This window comes from Crinia signifera, chromosome 7 (assembly GCF_055691185.1).
Source record: "Crinia signifera chromosome 7, ASM5569118v1, whole genome shotgun sequence".
Classification (NCBI taxonomy): domain Eukaryota; kingdom Metazoa; phylum Chordata; class Amphibia; order Anura; family Myobatrachidae; genus Crinia; species Crinia signifera.
This window is the reverse complement of record NC_139223.1, coordinates 68,675,718-68,688,133: the sequence shown is the minus strand read 5'-3', so window position 1 is coordinate 68,688,133 and position 12,416 is coordinate 68,675,718. Positions and strand designations below refer to the sequence as shown.

The 12,416-nt window shown below is 46.3% G+C and overlaps 1 protein-coding gene across 1 annotated transcript in view; it reads left to right on the top strand.

Annotated features, from left to right (window-relative positions):
- Positions 1–345, top strand: part of LOC146021198 (uromodulin-like) — a 37,180-nt gene extending 36,835 nt beyond the window's left edge. The window contains exon 14 of the mRNA XM_083154993.1: positions 253–345. Within this exon, the coding sequence (XP_083011119.1) occupies positions 253–345 (93 nt within the window). The remainder of the gene's footprint in view (positions 1–252) is intronic.
- The last annotated feature ends 12,071 nt before the right edge of the window (positions 346–12,416 follow it).

Genomic DNA, 12,416 nt, shown 5'->3' with positions numbered 1-12,416 from the left:
GTGTGTGGAAATTATAATTATCACCTTTTTTTCTCTATATTAATTGATGATGAATAGACCCCGATATGTTCAAAATAAAATAGGCGTTCTCATGTCTGCAGGGACCAGCTGATGGGGGTTGGGACTGGTTGCAGCAGATTCCTAAATATTAATTAATACAAAACACAGACAGATAATTGAATACAGTTATGTGTTAATAATTTGAATTTAAGGTACACATATAATATATTGCAACAATGATTTCCTTTGCAGTCATGTTCCGGTTTGAGGAACAGTGTGCAACAGAATGAAGGGAACACTGTTATCTTAGACGTTGGTCCTATTTTCCGATCAGGTGAGTTCTAAGACATGCACAGACAAAATGGAACCTTTAAAAAAGCATATGTACAGTAATTTTTTGAGTTTTTTTCTTGAAAAACAATATGAATTAAAGATGTAATGTAGGAGCTACTTATATAAGCTCTGCAAGATATTTGTAATAACATGACCATTCCAAAATCCTCTATGGTAATGGCGAAGCTTAGAGAAGTATCCATCTAACAATCACTGCACTTTTTGCAAAACTGTACACACATTTTCATGATTGTACCCTATTACTTTGCAGATGTAGGAGATGATCAATCTTCAAATGCCATTGGTAAGTTCCAGATTTAATTATTATTGTAAAAAATAATCTTTAGTTTTAAGTTAAACATGTCTAATGCAAACAGATGTACAGAAACAAAGGGATGCCAGCAGTGGGGCTGCCAACATTCACAATACAGATGCTGGCATTCTGACTACAGCCAGGAGACTGATGTTGGTATTCTGACATCAATGAGGTTGCCGGTGACCGGAATCCAAACTGCTGGGATCCAGAATGTAAAGTATGTGGTTAAGTAAGTTAGTGTTAGGCCGGGGAATGTGGAGGTTAGGTTTAGACACTACATGGGGGTGCTTAGGGTTAGGCTGGAGGGAGAGGATGTTAGGGTGTGTCAAAAAGAAAAAAATTGTGAAAAAATACATATAAAAAAGACATACATAGAAAAATGATGATATGTTTATGTGAGTCTATGTGTAAAGTAGCGATGCCCTGAAGTGGTCCAGCCAGACAAGCTCAAGGGGGCCAGCACCCAGACAATTACCCCAAGAAAACTGACATTTGTCCCTGCTTAAAAACATTTGAGGGTGGTGGGGGAGGGGTGCTAATCTAGGAAGAAGTAATCTCAGGCTTCAGGTGTGTACGGATACACAATATAGACTATGGAAAGAGGGGGGCCCTAGACTGCACACCCTGTAATGAGAGGTGCTACCTTGCTGAGATGTTTAGCTATATGCAAGACAGAGGGGGTTTGCTGGTGCACTATGCACTCATTACTGCTAACATGTATTCCTTTTATAATTAATTTATGAGGTTGTTAGCATCCATTTGGCCAAATATATCTACCTGCTCATCTATCATATCATCATTTTTCTATGTATGTCTTTTTTATATGTATTTTTTCACATTTTTTTCTTTTTGACACACCCTTTATCACTATTAGTTGCTTACACATACCCTACAGTCTACGACACTTTACACTCTATTACACTTCACAGCTATATTTTATTTATGTGATGCCCTGGGGTGGTTTTGCAGGACTGGCTTGGGGGTGCCCTGCACCCCAGGCATGAACCCCATAGTGCTAGGGACATGCTCTAATGAGGAGACCTTAACATGGTGAGCAGGTAGATATATTTGGCCAAATATATGCTAACATCCTCAGAAATTAATTATAAAAGGAATAAATGATGGGCACCAAGCATATTAGTAGTACATTGTTTGATAGTTGTGTTTCACTTTTAATATGTCAATTGGACTCAAAGGGGGAAATTTACCAATATGAAAAACCTAGTTTTTCGTATTGGTATTTCCCCTACGACTGCATACGACTGTTTCAGTCGTATGCAAAGTCGTGTTCCGGAGGGTCATTTACAAAGCAGACATATACGACTGCTTTGTAACCCTCCGATGTCGTATTCATTCATATTAGCTGGCCATATATACGGCCGCTAATACAAATTTTTCTAGCAGTCTGCACGGATCAGTCAGATCCGTGCAGGCTGCAGAGTGTAAAAAAAAAATAGAAAAATAAATATAAAAAAAAAAACGTCGTGGGGTCCCCCCAACAGCCGAAACAGCACCAGGCTGACAGAGCCTGGAGCCGGTAATTAAAAATCAGGGAACCCGACAAATAGGGGTTCCCCGATTTTTAACAACCAGCCCCAGGCTCCTGCTCCGGGGCTGGTTCCCAAAATACGGGGGACAAAATGAGTAGGGGTCCCCCGTATTTTAAGAACCAGCCCCAGGCAAAACCAGCCAGCAGGGTAATGCCACAGCCGGGGGTAGACTTTTTATGCAAGTCCCCCCGGCCAAAGCATTCATCCCTACCGACCAGTCAGCCTGGCCAGGGGCCCTGGGGGAGTGGGGACCCCTCCAATGAAGGGGTCCCCCCCTCCAGGACTTACCTGACCAGGCTGAAGCCTGGTACTGTCCCCGATGCCCCTGGGCGGTGGGCATCGGGCTGATTCAAGTGTAAAAAAAAGATTAAACTATTGTTTTTTACTGTGGCACTACAAGTGCCAGCAAGCCTCCCCAGCAAGCTGGGACTTGGAGAACCACAAGTCCCAGCCTGCTGGGCATTAAAGGGCCCGCTGTCACTTGTAGTTCCACAGTTAAAAAAATAGTACACAAAACACACTGACACAAATTTTAAATAAAAGTTTAATACACACATCACACACACACAGATACTTACCTATCTTGATCCCGTCGGTAGGTCGCTGGCTCTGGGTGTCAGTGGCTCTGGTGTCGGCGGCTCCGGTGTCGGCGGCTCCGAGGTCGGCGTCCTGTCTGAAGAAAATCCATGGTGGACCTGTGGAAGGAAATCCTACTCACCAGGTCCACCATGGATGGTCTTGTGTCTTCTGTCTTCTTTTCCACAGCTTATTTCTGTATCTTCTTTCTTCTTTCTTTACGCTGCCGGCAGCTGCCGGGACTTTCAGAGCTTCAGAGATGTTTCCTCCTCGACGTCTGGACTAAGAATGAATTCTAGCCAATCAGGAGCAGACTTTACTGGCTCCTGATTGGCTAGAATTCATTCTTAGTCCAGACATCGAGGAGGAAACATCTCTGAAGCTCTGAAAGTCCCGGCAGCTGCCGGCAGCGTAAAGAAAGAAGAAAGAAGATACAGAAATAAGCTGTGGAAAAGAAGACAGAAGACACAAGACCATCCATGGAGGACCTGGTGAGTAGGATTTCCTTCCACAGGTCCACCATGGATTTTCTTCAGACAGGACGCCGACCTCGGAGCCAACGGCACCGGAGCCGCCGACACCGGAGCCGCCGACACCGGAGCCAGCGACCTACCGACGGGATCAAGATAGGTAAGTATCAGTGTGTGTGTGATGTGTGTATTAAACTTTTATTTAAAATTTGTGTCAGTGTGTTTTGTGTACTATTTTTTTAACTGTGGAACTACAAGTGCCAGCGGGCCCTTTAATGCCCAGCAGGCTGGGACTTGTGGTTCTCCATGTCCCAGCTTGCTGGCACTTGTAGTGCCACAGTAAAAAACAATAGTTTAATCTTTTTTTTACACTTGAATCAGCCCGATGCCCACCGCCCAGGGGCATCGGGGACAATACCAGGCTTAAGCCTGGCCAGGGGCCCTTCATTGTGGGGGGGGGTCCCCACTCCCCCAGGGCCCCTGACCAGGCTGACTGGTCGGTAGGGATGAATGCTTTGGCCGGGGGGACTTGCATAAAAAGTCTCCCCCTGGCTGTGGCATTACCCTGCTGGCTGGTTTTGCCTGGGGCTGGTTCTTAAAATGGGTGTGGTATGGGACTCCGACAGTCGGGATCCCGACAGTCATTATCCCGACGTCGGGATCCCAACTGCCCGGAGTCAGACAGCATGGCGAGTGCAAAAAAGCCCCTTGCGGGCTCGCTGCGCTCGCCACGCTGCGGGCACGGTGGCTCGCTACGCGAGCCACCTATTCTATTCTCCCTCTACGGGGGTCGTGGACCCCCACGAGGGAAAATAGCGGGTGTCCGTCGGGCACCCGGCTGTCGGCATTTTGACAGTTGGGATCCCGACGTCGGGTAAATGACTGTCGGGATCCCGACTGTCGGGAACCCGTCCGGCACCCCTTAACATACGGGGGACCCCTACTCATTTTGTCCCCCCGTATTTTGGGAACCAGCCCCAGAGCAGGAGCCTGGGGCTGGTTGTTAAAAATCGGGGAACCCCTATTTGTCGGGTTCCCTGATTTTTAATTACCGGCTCCAGGCTCTGTCAGCCTGGTGCTGGTTTCGGCTGTGGAGGGGACCCCACGCCATTTTTTTATTTATTTATATTATTTTATTTATTTTTACATCGCAGCCTGCACGGATCCGACTGATCCGTGCAGGCTAAAACGAGAATACGACAGGAAAATGGTGTTCTATTTTTCTGCCGTATTTTCGTGGACAAAAGCAGCCGTATTTTCTATACGGCTGCTCAGTAAATCAGGAACCACCATTCTTTTGAATGGTGATTTCTGTCGTATCCTAACGATGTGTAGACATTCGTATTTGTAAATACAAATACGAATGTTCCATCCCTAGGACTACGAATTGTTGTATTTTGGGGATAGAAAATCCCGAAAATACAAATTCGTAAAAAAAAGGTGTATTTCTCCCTACGAATACACCTTTTTTCTACGAATCCATATTAGTAAATGTCCCCCAAATTCTAGTTGCTTTTAATGTAAGTAAGATTACAAGCAAAGAGCAGTGAGACCATAACTGGGGTCTCCTGAATATAAGTATGTAATCGATTTTACTGGGAACCTCCTCTTGGCTTTTCTAGGCATCAGGACTCTGACACCTAATGTCCACTGAGCTCCCTAACACGGGCTCCTGACGTTGAGGGAGATTCTCTAAGCTAAAAATGTGGTAAAAACCCCGTTATCGGGTTTTTACCGCATTTTGGGATGCACTAAGCATCCCCCACCTGATGGAGGGCATCACCAGAAAAATCTGGCGATGCCCCATAGAAGCCTATGGGCTTCTACCGCATCCCCCCGCCGCCCCGCAACGCCCCCGCCGCCCCGCACGGACCCCCGCCGTTCCGCATCGCCCCCTCACCTGTGTCCGGGCAGCACAGAGCCCGGACCTGTGACCTCCTCCCTGCACTGATCCTCTTCCGGGTGCAGGGAGGAGGAGAGCCCGCGCAGCAGCGCAGGGTGTGGGAGGGAGGGGGGAGCCGCCGGGACCTGCTGGGACCCAGCGACTCTCACCGCACAGGACAGCTCTTAACGCAAGAGCTGTCCTTTGCTATAATTATCGCATATGTTAGAACATATGCGATAATTATAATTGCTAAGAGAGGCGAAGGGGGGCGGAGATTCTTAGAGAATCTCCCCCTTTATCTTTTTATATACAGCTACTGGACATACTTGCCTTCGTTGTGGTGTGCCTGGGCAGATTGCACCATATGGCTCTGTATTCATTGTGGGGCCAGCATGGCCCTTGGGTTACTATGTGGAAGGCAATCCTTTTGGCTGTAGAAGGGTCTGGTGCTTGTGGACCTCATCCATTGCCAGAGGAGAATAACGTGCAGCATCAGCACTATGGCCCTTACTCAGATCTGATCGCTGTACAAGATTGTTCTCAAAATGGAGAAAACCATGTGCACTGCAGGTGGGGCAGATGTAACATGTGCAGAGAGAGTTACATTTTGTAACGCAGACCATCGAATGCAGGACCGAGTGGTCCACCAGCTTCCGCAACCTCAGACCACACGGACATTTTTCCGTGCAAAAGCAGGGATCTGGGCGGGCAGCTGACATCTGGCGATGTCATATGTCCGCCCCCTACACGTGCGTCACGACTGCATTACCATACGTACGCCCAGCGTTTGCATGGGAACGCCCATGAAACGCGGGGCGTATGCATATGGTAATGAGCCCAAATAGCCCTTCACGCCCCTCTCCACCCCCTGTTCGGAGTGTTCACATTTCATGCGGGATTTGGCCGTACGCCCCGCTCGCACATGCGCAGAGATGCCTCTGCACATGCGCAGACACAAAACATCGGCAGCACGAACGCACGCGGATATTACCGCACCAACCAGAATAAGGGCCTGAGTCTGCACCTCGAAAGTGCAAAAACATAAATAGTACTAACTGTAATATGTGGAGATATATCCATTGGCAAGCTAAAGTTGTGAAGCCCTTGTGTAAAAAAAAATAAAAAAAATAGTGTGCGTGTGTGTTATAATTTATAATGGAATACTCTATGTAACAAAACACAATTATTACTAATTATATAATATGTATTGTGAGATGCTCCTACAAATTGTGTCACTAACAAAGAACTGTTGTCTCTTACAGGGACACGCGCATGCTGGACTCTGCTCATAACATGTCTTTTGCTGTGGATCAAGACCTAGTGCTTTGTACAGCCATGTCTATAAGTGTGTTACACACTGTGGTAACACACAACAAAAGTCTTATTACAAAAATGTGTGAGTTTTCTTTTGTTATATTCCTCATTTCTATGTCTTAATATACATATAATTGTTGCATACTATTTACTGTGATAAAGCTTTTGCAATTAATATGAATTGAATAAAATCAAATACTCTAACATTTATGTTTTTTCTTCACCTTTATGGCAACAAAATAAGATGCAGAACAAACGGTTTAGAACAATTCAACCACTATAAAATTCAAGATTATCCTCTATGGGGGGTCACACGTCGGCTCTTCCTATGCTGTGAATGGGTACCGGATCGCACCTACCCTTGCCCATTCGCACTGCACTGCGAATTGGGTTGAAATTAGTGATGTGCACCGGCCACTTTTCGTGTTTTGTGTTTTGGGTTCTGATGACCTTGAGGGTTTGGGTTCTAATGGGTTTTGCCAAAACACCCCCTAAATGTTTTGTGTTTGGATTTTTTTGGTTTTGTGTTCTGATCTAAAAAAAAAAAAGCATAAAAACTGCTAAAATCACAATTTTTTTTATTTTTGTTTGCTCCTACGATATATTAACCTCAATAACATTAATTTCCACTCATATTCAGTCTATTCTGAACACCTCACATCTCACAATATTGTTTTTAGGGCAAAAGGTTGCACCGAGGTAGCTGGATAACTATGCACAAGACAGGTACAGATGGAGCTGGCCTTGTCTTTGCAGGGGATGGCAGCTGGCGATTCTGCCGCCATCTGCTCTGCGAAAGGGGTCCCCACCGGCACCCGGGGTCCCCACTGCCCCCCACCGCCTCCCCTAACTCTGTCTGTCTCCCTAAAGCGGAGACGGACAGGGTTCCCGTCGCCCTGCCGTCCGGAAACTGAGACGCACGCGCGTCTCAGTCAGATGGAGCGCTGGGCTGCTGGCGGATCGACAGTGGAGACAGTCTGGCGATTCGCCAGCAAGAGGGAGCCCGGCTCCATCTGTAGATACGTCAGCAATACTAGTATGTGCACCAGCAGAATTTATTATAATTAATTTTATTATTAGGTACTGCTTGGCACTCAGTGGCACACGTCAGTGCACCAGCAGCATGGAATTTTTTTTTACAGTTCCACGCAGCACAAGTATTATTTTTTAATTAAATTATATATAGCAGCCTAGTATGTACAAGGTAGGTACACTAGGCAGGCAGTAGCCTGCCAGTGGCAACAGTAAACTGAGTAAATTATACTGGCAACCTCTATTCACAGTATTCAGTGCAGGCAGCACCAGAGGACTTTATATAATTAAATTAATTAAATATTAATAATATAGCAGCCTAGTAGGTAGAGAAACTAAACTACTAGGTAGGTAGGCAGGCAGGCAGACCGGCAGTAGCACTGCCAGTGGCCACCACAAAAGGTATTTACACAGCACCAGTAGCAGACTATTATGCACCAGCAGAATTTATAATAATTAATTGTATTATTAGGTACTGCTTGGCAGTGGCACTCAGTGGCACACGTCAGTGCACCAGCAGCATGGAATTATTATTTACAGTCACACGCAGCACAGGTAATATTTTTAAATTAAATTATATATAGCAGCCTAGTATGTACGAGGTAGGTACACTAGGTAGGCAGTAGCACTGCCAGTAGCAACAGTGGACTGAGTAACTAAATAATACTGGCAGATTCAGTGCAGGCAGCACCAGTGGACTATATATATATATATATATATATATATATATATATATATATATATATATATATATATATATATAATATAATTAATTATTAATATAATATATATATATATATATATATATATATATATATATATAATATTACAGCACAGCACCAGAGGTAGGCCCCAGCACAGAGGAGACAGTAGTACTACAAGTACACAGTTAGACTGTCCACCTTGCTAGGGAGATCCCACCCTAAGCAGAGAGGAGAACAGAGTACACAATAGCACTGAGACAGCCCCAGCGAATAAAATATTGCGTTCAAGGTCAAGCTCAAGCTCAAATTTAAGCCCCAGCAGCAGCACCAACACACCCTCTCCCAACCCACTACTAGACTGGAGTGAAGATGGCAGGTGCGGCAGCTGCTATTTAAAGCCTCGCGAAATCCGGCGCCGGGCGTTGACGTTCTGCCCACGCAGACGGACCAAGTCAGGCGGGACTCTCAGAGCGCTGCTCGGAATGATGACGTCCGTGGGGGCTCAGATCTCTGGAATCCGAGTCTGCACATCTCTAGTTGAAATCGTGTTCACCTTTGTTTGGTACCTGAGATGAAATGCTGGCTTGTTCGACTTGGCTTATTTCTGCTGGATGCTTTCCAGGTTGCTGCACGTTCACGTGCTATAACCCGGGATAATGATCATTAAAAACCCAGTTAGTATTGTGTTAGGCAGCACTGCTTGAGTTTGGGATTGGTGGTGGCCCCATTTTCTAGATGTACTGAAGTCTGTGGCTGCATCCTTAAGACATAGGGGTATATTCAATGGTTTTTGCGAGCTGTGAAAGCGAGCAGTACTGACTGTTCGCTGTCACAGCTCGCATGGTTATTATTCAACTGACCCCCTGCACACGCCTTTTTCCCCTCGCTAGGTTTTTGCAGGGATGGGGAAACGGTGTGTGAGGCCGCTAAAACAGCGAGGATCTTGGCTAAATGCAACAGGCTCCATTAGCCACGAGCCTGCTGTTTGGGGAATCCTGGCCGTCATCTGGCAGCGAGGGTTCCCCCGAAACATTGAATAGGGTGAGCGGCCGGCGCGGGGGTTAAACGGAAAAGGACTCTTGTTAAATATGGCCCATAGATTCACTGGTCCCGGCAGTGGGATTTGCTGGACATACTGAGTAACCTCAGAATTACTCAGATCTCCGATGTTCATATAGTTGATCCAATTCTCAGTCTTTGTATGCAGCAGCCAATCAGAGAAGCTGGCAAAGGGTGGCTTTTGCATAATTTGAGATGCAGTTACATCATACAAAGACACAGCAGATGTACCAATAGCATCCATCTCGGCATCAACCTCATAAGACAACACCACTTGTGGGAAGATGTACTAAGCCTTGGAGAGGTATAAAGTGGAGAAAGAGATAAAGCACAGGACAATCCACTCCTATCCGCTTTGTTTACAGGCTGTGTTTTAAAAATGACAGGAACTGATTGGTTGGTAGTTTATCTTTTTCTTAAAAAAATATCCTTAAGTATAAGTTAATATGGAACAATCATAATTCAGACCTGACTGCTCATCTGCAAATGTGCAGATCCCTGCAAGCACATAGCCCATGCACAAAGAGAAAGAAAATGCACCCTGTGCAAATTTGAGAGAGTTGCAAATAGATCACTATTTACTATTATTGGCAAATCCATACACAATGCACCATCGAATCATTTTCCTGGTCTGTACAAATGTGAGAAGCTCTGATTCTTCCACCTCTCTGCAACAGAATGAGGCTGATCGAGGCCAGCGCTGCCATATTCTGGGAGTTTTTGGACACTCCCAGAATATGGCAAGTTACCAGTAGTAGTAGTAGTAGTAGTAGTAGTAGTAGTAGTAGTAGTAGTTTGTGTATTTATAAGGTGCCACAAAGAGTCCACAGTGCCGTACATAGCAAACAAAACACAAATTACAAGGTAACGTACAGGGTGTGTTGATAAAATACAGCATAAATAGGGGTATAGCTGGTAGAACTAAAATCAGCATCAGTTCTGAAGTAGGTGCCAAAATTGTTGAGGAGACTGAAGATGAAGTAGAGGAAGGGAAGAACAGGGCAGGAGTGGTGAGGTAAAGAGGTAGGGTGAGTACGTGAGGAAGGAGGGCCCTACTCATAAGAGTTAACAGACCAAAAGGAGGTTAGTGGACGAACGAAAAACAATAGGATAAGTAGGAATGAATGGAGGGGTAGAGTAGGCAGGATAGGAGGAGCGAAAGAGGTTAGAAGGAGGAGGGATAGGCTAGTTGGAAGAAGTGGGTTTTGAGGGAGCGCTTGAAGGAGGTAAAGGAATCAGAAAGCCTGAAGGGTGGCGGGAGGTTATTCCAATGCTGCTCCAAGGATCCAGACCCACCAAGTCTTTTTGTCACCTCCACTTTCCAATGCGTTTCGAAACAGAATGTTTCTTCCTCAAGGTGATGCCTTGATGGTAGAAACATTCTGTTTTGAAATGCATTGGAAAGGTGACAAAAAGACTTGGTGGGTCTGGATCCTTGGAGTAGCAGGGATGCCTGGGACCTCTTATGTTAACATCTGCGCACATGTCTGCGATTATTTTTGTAGACCACGCAATCTGTTTTTTTTTCTCTTATGGTAATACAACTTGATGAACAACAATCGATCACACAGTGACGTTACCGCCCCCTGGAGAGCTTGATTGTCTATGGTAATAGTAGACAAATTGATAGGGTACGGGTTATTGACAGCTAAATATATGATAATTTTTTATGCAAAGTTAAAAAAAAAACCTGTATTGCACCATTGTATTTCTCTGTATGGAAAGGTGGTCCATACTTACCTATATATTCCATTAGCGACGATTAGCGTAGAGGTTATTCTATACTTTCAACTTTTTGGCAGTTGTGGTGAAATAGTTTATAGAAATAGTTTGGTGGGCGCCGCTGTCTGAGAGAAAACCAGGTAGCAGTCAGCACTGAGCTGGTCCCGCTCTGCTCATTAAATATGCAATGTACTGGGTCCCCGCTCATTAGATATGCATGGAACTGGATCAGCTCAGTGCTCACTGCCAGGGCCGGCGCTACCCGCTCAGCAGAGGATGCAAAGCAGATAGGCGCCAGGCAGGAGAGGCGCTGTCCCTGCTGTGCATCCCCTGCTGTCTCTGTGTGTGGCTGCCGGCTGCTGCTGCGCCTGTCACACTGCAGGGCACGCAGCAGCGCCAGAGGCACAGAGCTCCCTCAAGGCTACCATCAGGTCACTGGTGGTCAGCAGTACGGATGAAAAGGGGCGGGGTTACACGGACGGACGGGGCTACACGGGCGGAGGCGGCGGGGCTACACTGAGCATAAGGGGCGGAGCTATGAGGGAGCAAGACTGAAGACAGTGGACACAGGAGAGCTGCCAGGATAGTCAAGTGTGAGTGTACTATGTCGGCAACTGATGTGGGCATGTGTATAGGTAGTGCTACTAACCTCAGCAACTAGTGTGGGCACGTGTGTTGGCAATGCTACTAATGTCAGCAACTGGTGTGGGCACTTGTATAGACAACGCTACTAATGTCGGTAACTGGTGTGGGCACGTGTTGGCAGTGCTACTAATGTCGGCAACTGGCGTGCACACGTGTATATTCAGCGCTACTAATGTCGGCAACTGGTATGAGCACGTGTATAGGCAGTGTTACTAATGTCGGCAACTGGTGTGGGCAAGTGTGTTGGCAGTGCTACTAATGTCGGCAACTGGTGTGGGCACGTGTGTAGTCAGCTCTACTAATGTCGGCAACTGGTATGAGCACGTGTATAGGCATCGCTACTAATGTTGGCAAATGGTGTGGGCACGTGTGTTGGCAGTGTTACTAATGTCGGCAGCTGGTGTGAGCGCGTGTATTGACAGCGATACTACTGTCAGCAACTGGTGTGAGCATGTGTATAGGCAGCGCTACTAATGTCGGCAACTGGTGTGGGCACGTGTGTTGGCAGTGCTACTAATGTCGGCAACTGGTGTGGGCACATGTATAGACAGCGATACTACTGTTGGCAACTGGTGTGAGCATGTTCTATAGGCAGCGATTCTACTGTCGGCAACTGGTGTGAGCATGTATATAAGCAGTGCTACTAGTGTCGGCAACTGGTGTGGGCGTTATGTATAGGCATCGCTACTACTGTCGGCAACTGGTGTGGGCGTTATGTATAGGCATCGCTGCTAATGTCGGCAACTGGTGTGGGCGTTATGTATAGGCAGCGCTACTAATGTCAGCAACTGGTGTGGGCACGTGTATAGG